This window comes from Drosophila biarmipes, chromosome 2L, assembly GCF_025231255.1.
Source record: "Drosophila biarmipes strain raj3 chromosome 2L, RU_DBia_V1.1, whole genome shotgun sequence".
NCBI classification, from domain to species: Eukaryota; Metazoa; Arthropoda; class Insecta; order Diptera; family Drosophilidae; genus Drosophila; species Drosophila biarmipes.
Window position 1 is genome coordinate 20117549 of NC_066612.1, and position 15849 is coordinate 20133397.

The following is a 15849-nucleotide window of genomic DNA, read 5'->3' on the forward strand; positions in this document are numbered from 1 at the left end:
ACATTCTTTATAAGAATGAGAAGAGCAAAATGTTGTTGGTTTTTTAAATCCGTTTTATTAATACGTTTTTTCAAAGCCGTAATCCTTAGAATATCCCGCCTCTAGTACAGCTGACCCTGGCCTTGGCCCAAGCTGCGCAGCTCCTCCATGAGCGCCGCCATTCCTATCCTCTGGTGGAAGCGCTGCAGCTGCTCCTGGTTGGGCTTTCCCACGTAGAAGGGAATCTGCTCCGTGTAGGCGCCTGCGGATCCGTAGGCAGGGGCAGGGGCCTCCTGGGCACATGGAACGGGCGCGAGGTTGGGCTGGCAGCTGAACAGGTAATTGGTGGGGCAGGCGGGAGCCGGATAGCCAGGAGCCGAGTACCCAGCACTCGGGCAAGAAGCACCGGCAAGGGCTACAAAGGCAGCGATGATCAAAGCGACGGTCTTCATATTAAATTCGATGTTTTACAACTGTCACTCTGCAACCTCGAAGGTGCACTCTTATAGGGCCATGCGTTTACTAAATTAAAACTCCGCGTTTTTTGTGTACGCTCAAAAACTGCAGTGCCAACACATGGCAAGCAATTTAAACTGGGTGAAAATTACAGCTGATTGGGTCGGGTCTCTACATTACATTTAGCAAAAAATAGGGCAAAACCGTCTCCATGCAATGGAGATTATTAACAGAACAAGGAAGAACGATCGAGTGCCTCGACTATCAGATACCCGTTATTCAGCTTAAGGGAGCAAAAGGATAATGAAGATATGTAAGCAGAAAAGCTATGTTTTAGGGCGCCACCTACCGGCTTTTTCAGTAGATGTTATGTGGGCGGCAGACAGATCTAACAGTTTTGGCCATTTGTGGGCGTTAGAGTGGGTGTGGCACCTTTTTTTTTGTGAGTCGATAGGTATTGATGAGACAAATACATTTCAATTAAAATTTTGTTCCTATCATAAAAACTGCACGCGATACAGATTGTGGGCGTTAGAGTGGGCGTGGCACCCCGCTGAACAAACTTGCGCTGCTTAGGAAGCCCAGGAATCTGTATGCCAAGTCGGAAATGCTTCCTTCTATCTGTTACATACTTTCTAACGAATCTAACAGGTATAAAAATAGTCAAGTAACTATGTTCGAAGTGCAAATATATTATTTATTTTGAGGCTCTCGATTAATATATGATGTGATTTTATATATCAAACAAAAAACGTCCTAACGAGGTAAAAATTAGTGATCGCACCTTCAACAAAATAAAGTGTTGATATCAACTTTTGCGACGATTTCTCTAAAAAGTAAAATTAAGTATTATTTAATTTTTATTTTTTCAGTGTTCTTTACCAGCCATAAAGTTGAAGACCATATAAAACAACAAATCTAACAATTTGAACTTTTACACATTTACCGCCTTTTCTCCAAGGCGATTGATTTTTTTTAAGTCTTGATATACCGTTTTAGTTTTTGCGACACCTTTCGATTGATATGTCACTCGTAACAATCGGACGATCACAGTATTTTCGTTCCTTCGTGGCGTTCCTAGTAGCCGCCTTCACACTCTTGGTACGCTACCAACACACTTCTGCCAACACACTTTTAGAAAAACCAATTTTGTCAATAAACGATGTTTAAAAACGACCCACGCCCAGTTATTCGCCTCGAAATCGTTAATTTTTGACGGCCACAATTTTATTCTCATGGTTTTTGGCGGCCATATGAATGCAACATTTTAGTAATTTAAAGGATTTGAACACTGGGTATAGTGTATGGGTTGAATAAAGCATCATCTGTCTGTGTTAACCTGAAAATTTCAGGTAGTTTATACAGGAACCATTCATAAAATGTTGCGTTGGAGTCTTTTTGTTGCGTTATTGATGTGTTAAACAAAGCACCATCTGGCGGTGTTCCACAGGAACGATCAGTTAGCGAATACAGAAACCAGTACATGAGATTTCGATTTGGAGACTTTTTAGTAAGTGTAAATTGTTCAGTTCACTAAAGCACCATCTATCGGTGTCCCACATAACAGATCTTTTAGCCAATACAAGAACCAATACATGAAATTTGGACTTGGAGACTTTTAAGTAAGACTATTTTGTTTGAGTTGACTAAAGCACCATCTAACGGTGGCCCACAGAAAAAATAAGATAGCGAATACAGGAACCAGCGCCCAAGTTACGGCCTTGGAGACTTTTTGGTAGTCTCCAGCATATTTTAGAATTAGCTCCGAATATCGTTTAATTTTACCACGCAAAAGTGTTTCTAAAATGTAGGGCTATACATTTACAGTTTTATTTTAACTAAAGGCATGAAAATATTGAAAAACCGTGGATAAACTTGTATTATAATATTGCAAAAAAGCACGTTTTTGTTGTCTGTGTAGGCCCCTTCGTCGTAATTGAGTCACAAATGGAAATGTAGATGGTCATTTTATGTCATCTCTTCGTCATAACTCGTATTTGACCTGCGTCCAGTTATTATGGAAATCCTAATTGACTTGAAAGAATCCATCGTAAATTTCAGTTTATAGTGCATAAATTTGAAGTTCGATCCTAAATTGTATCCCATGCAAATGAAAAATTCAATTTCCTGGAAGAATATCAAAAATTATTATTTTCAAAAATTGCCTCAGACAAGAGGAAACTAGAAAGTGTATTTAAGTCACTCTTCTTATTTCTAAATTATTTAATTTCCAAGCTTTGACTGGTTTTGTAATTCAGTGGTTAGCGCATGTCGATCGAAATAAACCGTTTCTCATGCCGAATCGCCCTCTGATCTTGTTTTGGATCTAACTTCGGTGCAGGTAACTTTCCCCCGATCGAAGGAGGGGTTACTTTAATTTGAGAAGGATCGCGACCGCTGGATTGGGACAGGCAATTACGCACATGCACCACATACTACACATACGAATGAGATCAGCCTGTATCAGACCTAAATTTTAATCATAGGCTGTGTGCCGATCGCCTGCCGCAGGCCTTCGAAGTGGGGCACCTTCGTTTCTGGACGGGATCCCCCGAGAAGGGGGAGAGCCGTTTTGATTGCCCCCTCTAACGGTAAACAAATACCTGGTCTGCTTGCGAGAGCGATCCGATACAGACATGGCCCCAAGATATGCATCTTAACTGGAACCCCAATTGAAGGTGAGCGTGCACTCGAAGGGGCAAGGTTTGTTCAGTGGCCTTGGGATACATCTTGGGCAGAGTTTTAATTGGTTGGTTTGGTTGGTTGGTTTCGGTTGATGATCAATGAATATTAAAGCCAAGGCTGAGACTTTGCTTTACTACGCCCTCCCTCTACGATATTTTATTGTCCGCTGCTCCCTTGTGTTCTTATAACTTTTTTAGACAATGGCAAGGGATCGGTGGCCCTAATCGGCATTGGCTCGAGCCACCTGCCTTCGCTTAGACGGCGACTAATGCTGACCCAGCTGCTCCAGCTTTTACTCACTGACTTGGTCCTGCGGCAGAGGAGGAGGACCCAGAAAACACAGGGCACACATGGAAACAAACACCACGGGCAAAAAGCAGACAAGCCAATAACATGTCTCGGTACTTAGCGGAAGGTCCGGCGCCGGATCCTCCATGATCCTTCGCCCACGGGCGATGTATCCTTGCACTGAGAAAATGTTACGTTCAATAACAGGCACATTTATGCTTCAATGGAGAGCCCTATCACCAGCTATGTGTTCAACTATCTTATCTTGCTTTCAGGAGAAATTAATTATTACACAAAATAATAAGTTTATTTTATCAAGCTAAATTGTGTTTTAACATTGTGTTCAAGTATAGATGATAATGATTTTATTGATTGTAATAAAATATTTGTTAAAACGCATTTCTACTGAAGCTGAATTATTTCTTTATGAGTTTTACAATAGCTAAGTCGCACTAATTATTTTCTTCTCTAGACCAGCAATTTTAACTTGAATAAGGTATACCTTTTTTGGCAGTGCTTCAAGAAGGAGCTACGCTGCAGCCTAACACTTTTTGCGGCATCTAAGTTGGCCGGCCAAAAAAGAAGCGAGTGTGTTGCCACACTTTCCTTCTGGTAATTTAAGACTCTGTTTCCCCGCCACCACCAACAGCAGTCGTCAATTACGAGACGGAGTTGGCCAGAGGGATCCTCCAATCGCGAGCGTTGACGAAATGCCGAGCTTTGTTTTAAATTAAATTTAATTAGCAGCAGCTCAGGCGAACGAACACCTTCCAGGTGCTCCTCACGAGCAGGCAGTGTCTTTATAATTCATGCCTTCGGAACAGGGCACGTGTCTGTTTTGGCCAAAAACAGAAGCAGCTGCAAAGGCTCCAGCACGGGCCCAACCAGGCCAAAAGAGAGGGATGGGGCTGCATATAAAGAGGCAAGGGATGGCGATGAGGACAAGATCCGTGTGCAACCAGCGCTAACAATGCCGTTATAAGTGGCCCATTAACACGGTGTCAACCGCCATGCAACAGCAATTTCCGTCGCCATTGCCATTTATCGATTTTCAAATTCCATTCAGCGCGGATTTCTATGGCGGAAAGGAAGAGGAAGGGAAGTGTACTCCTAGGATATAGTCGTATTGAACACGATTAATGGGGCCAACTAGTTGGCGGGTGCACAGTGCCCGGATGCTCAGCACAAGGATGTTCGGCTGGGCGCTGGTGGGTCAGAGATACAATTCGAGACCATTTATATAATAAAACTTTCTTTATTGGCAGAAAATGCATTTTAGACCATCGAAATGAGGGCATGCACAATAGGTTCCTTATAAGAACAGTTGGTGAACGAATAACCCATAGTACATAAGTTAGGCAAGGGTTTCAGTAAGTTTTGAAAATGCCCAGGGCCTCAAAAGAATTTATAGAGCTCTTTTCCGGATTTTGTTATTGCTCTTCTTGCAGTAATATATTAAATCAAATGTCTTGTTTAACCTAATGTAACTATACTGACTAGTTTTTAAGATACATTAAATAAGAAACGTTTCTGGAAGTCACACATAAGAACGTTCCTTACATAACTTACATAACACATGGCCTTCAAATAATAAAAAATACAGATTCTTTGTAAACACTTTGCTAAGAATCCTTGCTCGAATGAAGCTTAAATGTGACTACGAGTGTGCAATGCCTAATAAATCAATGTTAAATCGTGTTGCAACATAATGCACTTATAACTTATGTACATATACATTTTTAGGAATTGGACATACAAATTAAATTTATCTGAACATCGTTCGTACCTGTTGGTTCCGCAATTCTCACGGCGTACAGAGGTGCTGCAGTTGGCTCCTAAGTGGAGCTGAGCTATGTACCGCGATTTTTTCCTTTTCTTTGGTGGCGATCTTTTAGCTACTGGGGTCAGTTTGAAGACGAGTGGCTTAGTTTCATCTGGAATGGTAAGAGTAGGGACAGTCATTAAGCAACCAAACGGAAGGCTGAACGGGAAATCGAAAATAAAAGTACGAAGAGAGCGATCACACGGGCGTACAAGTATACTACATTCTACATATAAATATTTATGTGGCTATGTTTGCGTACATTCTTCGGCTTTTGCAATGAGAATTTCAAAGTCAAGGTTAGCAGAAACATTGGCCCGTTTCGTTCCTCTGGTTTGTCTTCTTTTCGCGATCGCCTTCTTTCTTTTTCGTTGTTTTCCACTGCCCGCGAAATGCAAGTGCAAGTGTGAGTGTCGTACATCTGTGTGTGGGTCTAACAGCTACAGACGCTGCGCATGCGCACTGCGCAGTTCGAGTTTGCACTGTTGGAAGTGTTGTCCGTTGCCTGTTGTCCCTTGTCGGTTGTCCCGCCGCATGTGGTTGTTGCTGTGTCTGATTCCAGTCTGGCAGACAGCCGAAAGCAACAAGAACAACAACAGGAGAACGTCCTGACTCTTCGTCGCAGCTTGCTGTTCACTTGATCGGGCTCAAGTACAGAGCTGCCCCGGGAATTTTCGGTACTGTGCCCATAGCACACTGGACTGGGCTCTATACATGTTTCATAAGTCTTTTTATCAGATTTTTTGTTAGGTATTTAGCAGACAACTTGAATAAACCCAGCATATTATAACAATGATATTCCATTTATTTTAATTAAACTCAGGGTTTATTTAAACTACACAAAATAACTAAGGAAAATGTTTGATGTTTAGGGTCTTATTTAAACATTCAAATATTGTTTGCAAGAGTAAGCAGATTAAGGTCATTGAGAACACAGAAAATTAGGTTATATTTTTAAGAGCATTAAACTCAGATAATAACATAAGAAGTCCCTCTGTGCAAAGACAATAAATTTACGAAACATTAATAACTATTATAACTATTGGTTTCTGATTTTATGTGCAGGGATGTTCGGGCGGTCAATTTTTTCCGTATAGCTAATTTTATTACTAATGAGTTATAAGATATTGCGTTTTTTAAGAGTAAAAGAAGTGTCATACAGGCTTTTCAAACTTCTCGTGCTGGTTCTTGTTGCCAAAATTCTTATTGCTGTTGCTACAGTTGCTGTCGAAATGTCATGTGTTGGCCGGCGCAGTCGTGGAATTCCATTTTTTAAACAGCTCTCCGAAAAAAAACTGGCAATAAAGTGAGGCAAGATAAGGCAGAAAAAGGAAGGGGTGCAACTTGTTTGCGTGGCAGACAAGTCCCAGACATCTTCCCATGTTCCATTAGATGCTGGTGCGCATTTTTCGGTATCTCATGGATTTTGGCAATTGCTCAGGGTTGTCATCTGCCATGGAGAGTGCACGTAATGGCAGCAGGGTTCACTGACCCGCCACACCCCACAACCCCACCCACACGAGCACTAATGCTTTCTCATTACGCCAAATTCCGTGTAAAGTGGCATGACTCGGTGAAAACCTCAAAGTCTTCTTCCAATGCGCACTGTCCGGATCGATCAGCATTGATGAGGGTCCAAGTGCACGGGTGGTGTTGGGCAGTGAAGGAATTCCGGGTCCAGAAATTGTTCCTTAAATATTGCCTTTTACTTAGCCATACTTTGGAGAACTGAATTTCTAACCATTTGAAATCGCTGATAAACAGAGAAATTTTAACTCTATTGGTGGAAAGTAAAATTGTATTTGAGGTATAACTATTTTAGAATTAAAACAATTTTTCAAAACTTTCGTTGCAAATTAATTATAAATCTCAAAGCAATTAATCCTAACCCAGTTTAAACCCCAGACGAGTACACTCTAGCAACAGCCTTAGCGTATATTTAAAAAATACAATAGGAGCAAACGTGCCACCCTTCAAAGACCCTGCCCTGGGATCCGCACTTGCATCTCCCCACTTCCTGCACTTTATGCGTTCCCTGCAATTAAGATTTTAGGATCCACACCCAACAGGCTCTGAAAAGCAGAACTGAGGAGAAGGAGGCTCCCTCATTCGCTGGCCATTGGGGGAATTCTGCGGTTGGGCCTTTGGCTTTTGGGTCTGTGGGCTGGATTCGGCGAAATATTTCCGCTGCCGTCGACGGTCCTGCATGTTAAGTGCGCTTTATATTAATTTTATAATTCATAATTGCATCATGTTGCTCACATTTCTGAGCCAAAACGCAATGGAATTTAATTAAGTTAACCCTGCAGGTGCCGACGGTCCTTTGTGTGCAGTTCGCCGTCTTGCTGTGTTTTTATTTCGAGGGCCCCAGGTACTCGGCTTGAATTCTGATTAGTCACGGCCATCAAAGGGTATAAAGGCTTTTTGGACGTACACACACATTATGCATTGTTCAAAGCTGCACAGCGTTCAATAAAAAACATTTTGAGAAAAGATTTGAAAGTTAATTCCGAAATGTGATTTAATAGTTGCACGTAACTTTCTCAAAGTGTTGGAACTGAAAAGCGTATAATATAAATTTCTAAAGTTAGAGGTAATTTTAGGGGAACAATAATATATGCAGAGCAAAAGTTTTCCTCGATTCAATTCACTTTAATAAAGTATTATTGAAACTGGAGAAAAAGTTGTTGGCAGCTTGTACTTTGAGTCCCTATATTCTCCTATATGATCCAGTGTAAGCTCAAAGAAGTACGAATAAAGGATGAAAGCTAAATAACTAACTAGCTCTTTTGAATATAGATCAACAAACCTTTAAAAGGAAAAGCAGAAAAGCGTTCTGAAGGATGACCTACATTTATCAAGATTTGTTAGACATCACAGAATTGGTTGATTGAGAGAAAACTTGATCCTGCCACCCTAGGAGTCCATCTCCCTGCGCTTCTTGTCGCGACTTTATGGCCAAAATGGAGGCGCATGTTAGCACAGCACTAACCAAGTGGGGTGGGAGAGGGGCAGGAGATGAGGGCTGGGATGCCCACAGGCATCGCTTCGGCCATCGCATGCTGAGTCAGAGGGGAGTGCTCCTCGAGCACTTGGAGGAGCTGGAGCTGGAGACGGACATGGAGGACGGAGGATGGATGGACGTGAACGCTTGCACTTATTAATGCTTAATAAATGGCATTTCATTTCTTATTATTCCCGGACTCGGGACGAAACGTGTTGGAGGATTTTATTGCACTGCCCTCGCCGAGTGCAGTTGTTCGCTGGTCGTGGTTAATGCGAGTCGATATATTGGCCATGAGTAAGGATGCAGATGCACGAAGAGCCCAAGCCTGGCCGGCCAGGCCATTTCAGGCCATATTCAGACGGAGTCAGCCAGTCGCTGTGTGCTAAAGTAATTATTTCATTTGAGCCAACAATGAGGCTGCAACTCTGAGTGCCGGCCAAGTTCGTCGAGATGGATGATTGACGAGTGGAAATTAAAGAAGCTGGCGGCTGGAACTGTCCGCTCGCAGTTCCAGTACTAAAACCCGCTGGCCGATGTCCGATCCGATCCGAGCAGCATCTTTTAACGACCCGCGAGCTTCGAACGCGTCCGCTTTTAAAGTACTTGGAATGTAAATGAAGCGGGTGCAACTCCGCCACTCCACTCCACCCATCATCCGACCCGCCGTCCAGCTCCATTCGCCCCGTTTCGAGGTCAGCGCTGTGGTCATTGCACCCACGCATGACTTCCCAGACCCCTGAATGCTCTCACCCCGATATTGCATGCAAATTGATCATTATCCCTTTCCACGATATATAGAATCTTAAATCGCTGTACTGAATTCACTTTAGGTCATTTTGGGCAGACTAATCTATTAAATATTATTGTATATGATCGAATCTATGTTTCTTTTAAATTAATTATATTTTATTATTTTTAAATTTAAAAGATATAGAAATTCGAAACATGGAGTACAGATCTTAACTATTTCTAAACAACTAATTAAGTATTTGTTTTCCTTCGCTCTCTAAAATTTTAAACTCCCGCCCTACTTTTATCGGTCTATCGACATGCGCCTTAACGTACGATGGTATTTTTCGGTATTTTTGTATGCAATCCAAAAAACGCTGCGAGTGTACTAACGCTTGCACACACGTTCACACTAAAGGGAAGACGACGCCGATTTCGGCAATTAAACATAGAAAAACATTAAAATTAACCATACATTTAAGCAAAAAGTTTGATTAGATAGTTAGAGCGTGAGCGGCAAAGGCACGGTGACTTTCAAACGAGTAAACTCCCACAAAATGCAGCAATCCGTACAGGCGACAAATGCGGCTCCTGGCGGGGATGCATTGCTCCCACTGCGTGCCTGTAGCACAGCCGGCTGCAAAGTGGCCACCGTTGTGGACAAGACCAAGCGGAAGTGTTCCCAGTTCGTCTCAGCGCCTTACATAATGCCCAAGCCACTGGTCGTCAACGGACACACATCAGTTTTTCAAGTGGGCGGCGAGATGGCCAAAATGGGGGACATTCCAGCTCTTTCCAATATCAGTGGAGGCGATGGTGGTCAGCCAATTTATCGGATAAAGCCGGGAACCCATGCTCATGTCATTAATTACGTGCTCATTGACGAAGGATCCGACTCGCTGGAGAAGGCTAGGTCCGGGGACCAGGAGGCGATGCGGCTGCTGTTGGAATCGCAGCGCGACAGTGCTGTTACCAAGCTGCAAAAGCTCATTGCCAATCACCGGGGCACCCAACCCTCGTCCCCCGCCACTCATTCCTCGCCAGCGCCAGTTCGTACTGTGCCCTCGGTCTCAACTCCTGGGGGCAGTTCTGTAGCCAGTGGCCATGTTACCACTCCCCAGATTCATCCAGACTTCTCCATTGCCAGCGTGGAGGGAGCAGTTCCATTTACCCGTGCAGCTCCAGCCTCCTTGACAAACACATCCGCTCCAGCTTCTTCGATCGCTCCATCAGCTGCATTACCAGTCGACTCCGTGGATCGCCTTCAGGCGGAGCTTATCGAGCTGCGACGCACAGTGGCCCGGTTGGAGGAGAGTCGCCGCTAGTTGACAATCTTCCCTTTTCCGGAAAGATACCTAAGTTCAACCAAATACGCTTAAGACAAAAATTTTAGCGCCCTAGATATTATATTGTAAGTTTCTGAGACATTGTTAATTCAAATAAATAATATATCTCGCAAACGGCATTATGTGTTAATGAACGAAAAAATATTTAAACAATAGTAGTTTAGGTTTGCAAACAAACAAGTAATTAAATGAAATATGTTTTACATATGTGTGTACTTCAACTTTAAGCATCCAATTGTTTTTTTATATTATTATACTTTCTGTGAAAAGTAAAGGATGTACAGAGAGAAAATGAGTATGCTGTCACTTTTTCATAGAAAGAAAGCAATTAATGTATTAGAATAAGAATTTGTTAAGGAGCTATTCAGTATTTAAGCCTAAGAAATTTCAGTGCTTTTGAATGGTAGTATTGAATGAAGTTGAATAGTATCTACTCCTAGAAAATTACTAAATAGGATAATTTATTTGAAGAATGCAGTCGATATTAATTAGCTTTGGCAATATAAAGCAACCCTCGTCGTATGGCAAAATCATATCAGTAACGAAAGGGGTATTAATTTCTGGCAGGCAAACAGACCAAACATCAAAGCACTGAGGTTCAAGGAGGAAGTGCCGAGCTGCGGACCTGTCCAGAGGAAAGATATCAGCAGCAGTCAGGCGGTGTGCGGTCGAACTCATTTTCCGATTCCTGGAAAGGCTTCACGATCCGCGAGCTATCAAAAGGGGGCAACACAGGGGGCATAAAATACAAATGGCCAACTGCGCCCGGGCCAATTCTGCAATGGCGGTTACGCTCGGTTTTAGTCTTAGGGTTTAAGGCAAGTAGTGAAACCATCGCAACCTTTAAGTCGCTCAATGGTCTTGCGCTTACCCTACCCCTAAAGTTCGCCATTTTTCGAAGTTAACATTTTTATGCTGGCAAAAAGTGAAGAGACCGGGTCGAGTCTTAAGGGGCCGTAAATGTGGCATTTTATGTGTCATCACGGAGGCGGCGGCTGCGGCGCTCTCGATCCGAGCGCGAAAACCTTGCAATCGAACGTAAATTAACTTTTATTGGTGGCAAATGCGGAGAACCGTCGCTGCCCAGCCATCAACTTATCCCAATCCCTGCCACATGAGAGGTGTCCCAATGGATGTCCGTCAATGGGTGGGGATCCACATAAGCAACTAAAATGGGTCCATCGAACAAACTCTTGAAATCAATTTCGAGATTTAATTTAGTTTAAAATCAAAACTGCGTAATGTAATTCTCAAAACCATTTAGCTCATAAAATGCCTGGTTTTCTGCTGCATACATTGCCAAAGTTGTTAAATAAGATTGATTTTGGAGAATACTATTTAACTGCCTACGATACAAAATACGAAAACCATCTTTACAAATGATAGCGTGCAATAATAAGAGTTTTTAAAACAGATATTTACAAAAATACAAAGGAAAAAACAAAATCGCTGAGTTAGTGACCACCGACTGGATCACAATAATTTTTTCAGGGATAAGTAAACATATAAATTTATGTGTGTTTGTATAGGTGGCCAGCAGGTACAGGCGCAACTACTTAGCCGGCGAAGATCAGGACTCAATTGTGGGGACAGGACGGCCGAATCAAATTCGATACGCCAGCGAGGCCCCAGAAGTGATCCTCGCCGGGGTTGTATAAAAAGTAACGAATGTGCGCAATAATAAAAATCATTAAAATAAAAATGTTTATGAGAAGGCATAAACACGACTTTATGGAGGGAGCGAAAAGGAGTTGGCGGCGGTCAGGGGATCGGGCATGGAGTTGGGGCACTTGATGGCCGAGATGGCTGGACAGAAAGTCAGCCGAGGACTTTGGACCAGGGGATAGCGGGCCGAGAGTGTCAATGGGCAGAAGTACCTGGTGTTTCGCGGGGTAAAGAGTGCTCCACAGACACGAAAGCCAGCCGGCCGGGTTTTTGGGATGCTAACTCATTTTGGCGGCGGCTTCTGCGGAGGAACTGAGACGGGACCTCGACTGGAGCCTCAGGCTCCAGCTCCAGGAGCCGGGGTCGGGACCAGAGGGAGACGAGGAGCAGGCGCAGGCGCTCGGCTCAAAAATAATTTGCAATTTCTTGGAAACTTACTTTTGCGCTGCCTGCGCGAACTTCTCTGCTGTCGTCGCTGGCGCAGCTTCTCAAGAACCTTTAGTGGATAAAAGGTGGCGGCGAACAGTGCAAAGGGCACTGAGAAAAATAGATACACATTCAGGTGTTATTGTATAGTTAAACCATTATAATAGTTAGTTTAAGGGTACATTTAACCAAGTAAAGGTATTAGTTTACTGGAGCATAAAGAGCAAACTTGAGATCAAATTAAAATTATTTTCTGGCTTTTATTTATGAGCTGAATCCAGTTCATTTTCAATCTTAAAGTGGTAACGTTACAATTCTTTGAACTTAAGCTTGTGTAATAGGACTTGGTTTTGAGCCCTTTACAAAGTTAAATTTCCTAATTTTTTTTTGAGTGCTGGGATAGTAAGCCGAGGTGGCCGTAATGAAAATTAAAATACGAAACACTCAGCCAAAGTTCGGGTTGGTGCGGTTGGGTTGGTCGGGAGAGCCAGGAGCCAATGAGCGGTACAGGGTGTCCTCTGTCTGAGGATCCCCCTCCGGAGGCTCCGGCTGGTGAGTCGCTCGGTCGGATTGCTTGTCGTTATCTTGTCATGTCAAAATGGTCTTACGAAAATGTATCTTTTGTATTCCAAGTGCAAATGAGCAGCACAGATACAAAACAAGAACGTGCTTCCCCTTGACTCCTTCCAACCAACGAAGGAGATCGACTACCCCTCGCCGCCCATGGACACAGTGGTCAGCATTTTGTTTCGCGTCTTTTTCGCTCAGCTCGATTTTTATTTGTTTTGCTCACTCGCAATTTTTATGCCTTTATTGTGTTTACTTTTTGCCTTCGCCGCTGCCTTTTGGCCGCAAATGCTTTTAAGACTTTAAGACTTTTTAGTTTGTAGTTGAGCGTACAAATTTGTGGGGGAACAGGATCGGGATCGGGATTGGGATCGGGATCGCCTGTGAGTATCTGTATCTTTTGCAGTGACGCTCGCTCAGTGGCCGAATGCTGATGCTGATGATGACACAACATGAAAAGGTAAAGCACGCTGAAAAATATTAAATACGCTACGTCGGTGCCTCTTGACAGCGGACGTAAATTTGCTTTTGCCCCTCCAACTCGCTTCCCCCAACGCTCCTGCCCCCGGATTGTTTAATTGCACATGAGATCTGCGGGACTGGAACTGGGAACTTGGGCTTAACCCTTTACTTAAACTTGGGACTGGAGTGGAGAGACGGAGAAAGAGCCTCTGAGGATCGGGCGGCAATTAAAATAGAGTGTAAGTTAAGGATGCATAAAACGCTCATCTTTATGGAGCCCTATATTGTCATTCCCACTCCGACTACTCGGATCTCATGCCAAGCATCCCTGGTCGGGATGTAATGGCCTGATTTGCCGGTGGCAATAATGCATAGTTGGAGTTTCATCGGTTTCACGGAATTCAGATTTACAGATAAGTAGCTGATTGCTCTACCTTCGCGGATTCGGCTTCGAAGCTCCTTTAATACAGCTCCGCACTCGTTTGAACTAGTTTATTGCCCAAATAACACGGGTTAAATAAAATAAGTACTTACATTTAAACCAGAACCTTATTATACCAATTTGAGATTTTTTCTTCTTTTTTTAAAAAGAATATTTGTTTGTATTTTAATATCTATAGAGTTGTAAAAAAAAGTTTTTTGTTTTCAACGGAACTTGAAATTTAAATCTTTGTCGTAAAAGGACCACCGTTTTTGTGCGTATTGATTTTAAAAATCTGGTTTTCCTTACACTTACTTAAAAAGAATTTTGCATTTTAAAAGGTCCGAAATACGTTCTAATATCTCATTTGAATCTTTACTGCCATCCTTGCAAATTGTTACTTACGAAAACTTCAACTTTGTGTTGCTTAAAGGACAATGTCGAACGTTTCTCGATTTCAATTTTGAAATGTGTCAAATTTGCGAGCAAATAAATTAAGTTAATTAAATTTCGCTTGGGCGCCAAACGACTATTGTGCATGTGGAGTCAAAATCAAATCTTGCACATCGCCGCCCCCACACAGATTTGACTTCTCATCCAAACAAGTCCCATAACTGAATTCAAAAAAAGGAACACATGTGAACGAGTTTAGAAGCATAACTCGCTTCCATTTCCCACAATTGCCCAATTGTTGTTTGCGACGAAGTCAAAGATGCACTGGGAAAAGTATTTCTTAAGTTTAATTTATTTAAAAATTTATTAGATATTGAGGATAAAATAAATTAAAGTACATTTGTTTCTTTGATATATGATTATCTAGTAACTTAGATTTGGGATAAACATATTTTATTCTGGACTTATTATTATTCTAGACTTTTTGCCATTTAAAAGAAAATATTCGTAGGATATTAATCTGTTTTAAATGGAGAAGAACTAAACAAGTGGATGAAATCTAAGTAAACTAAGTTTAATCCCATTGTTAAGAGTGTATTTAAGCTGGGGATCGCTTCCTGCAGTGCCCCAAAACGAAGTCGACAAAGTCAGCAAAGGCTCTTTCCACTGAGAATAATAACAACTTGCAGGGGCTGTCAGCATCGTTTTCGCTTTTCCCACTCCCCATCGTTCTCTTCGTCCTACCGCATTCTAAGTTCTATTGGCACAAAGACCGAGTTTTGCTTTGCGGTTCTTCGCTCTGACTTTTCCCATGTATCCCAAGCCGAGTGTCTGTGCAGATACAGATACGGATGTATCTGTTAGAAACGCTCTGCACACACAGAGGCAACGAAACTCGTTTTGAGATCTGGGTCCATGGGCATGGCATGATAGGATCTGGTACTCCCAGGCCCCCGCCCATCTCATCCCGCCGAAAGCTCCTCCACTTTCGTAGCGCCCTCCTCAGCCGGCATAGTTTGCATTTTCAAGGTCGATCTGCCTGCCCTGCACATGTATCTGTATCTCGCACTGGTCTCTTCTGCAGAATTTCGCCTTTGCGGTGCGGGACACATGTATATCTATATCTCATGTGGTCTAACGAGCCCGGCCCGATATTGCAATCTCTTGCCAAGTAATCTCAGTAGGTCTTTTTATGGCTGTGCTCATTGCAGCTCAAATTTGTTCAGACATTTACTCCTACTGAAATAAAGAATCTTTTTTATTATTCAGCCCGAAAGCCCGGAGATATACGAAATCAGAGTCATGTGGATGTGAGTGTGTGCGATGCCTGCATGGTGCAACATTTCGCGCTGCAGGCACTCGGATACTCCTCCTTGCTCGCCGTCATCATGTTGCCCGTTTCCTGTTTACCGATGCGATGCCCCGGCTGACTCACCAGCTCTGAATGCCCGGAACATTCCGGTCTTACCATTGTCAGCTCCAGTCCCCACCCCATTCATCCCATTCAGTGGCAATCGCAAGAAGGCCAAGGGTTCGCCTCCATTATTTGGTAGCTGGAACCAAAATAATTGTGATTGCACCGCGAACTTATCCAACTTCTTTC

At 42.9% G+C, this 15849-nt stretch overlaps 2 protein-coding genes and 1 long non-coding RNA gene across 3 annotated transcripts in view; 1 reads left to right on the plus strand and 2 right to left on the minus strand.

Moving 5' to 3' along the window:
* Positions 1-25: 25 nt before the first annotated feature.
* On the minus strand, positions 26-472 carry LOC108033724 (vitelline membrane protein Vm32E). The gene has a single exon (XM_017108261.3). It carries the CDS (start codon positions 429-431, stop codon positions 102-104), a length of 330 nt encoding a protein of 109 aa, XP_016963750.1. The 5' UTR covers positions 432-472; the 3' UTR covers positions 26-101.
* A 1823-nt stretch (positions 473-2295) lies between these two features.
* Positions 2296-15849, minus strand: part of LOC127010769 (uncharacterized) — a 33857-nt gene continuing 20303 nt past the window's right edge. Inside the window, exons 3-4 of the long non-coding RNA XR_007763555.1 lie at positions 5195-5342; positions 2296-2562 (exon numbers count right to left, since the gene is read on the minus strand). This is a non-coding gene — a long non-coding RNA (uncharacterized LOC127010769). The remainder of the gene's footprint in view (positions 2563-5194; positions 5343-15849) is intronic.
* LOC108033723 (uncharacterized) lies at positions 9368-10426 on the plus strand. Its single transcript, XM_017108260.3, has one exon. It carries the CDS (start codon positions 9524-9526, stop codon positions 10289-10291), a length of 768 nt encoding a protein of 255 aa, XP_016963749.1. The 5' UTR covers positions 9368-9523; the 3' UTR covers positions 10292-10426.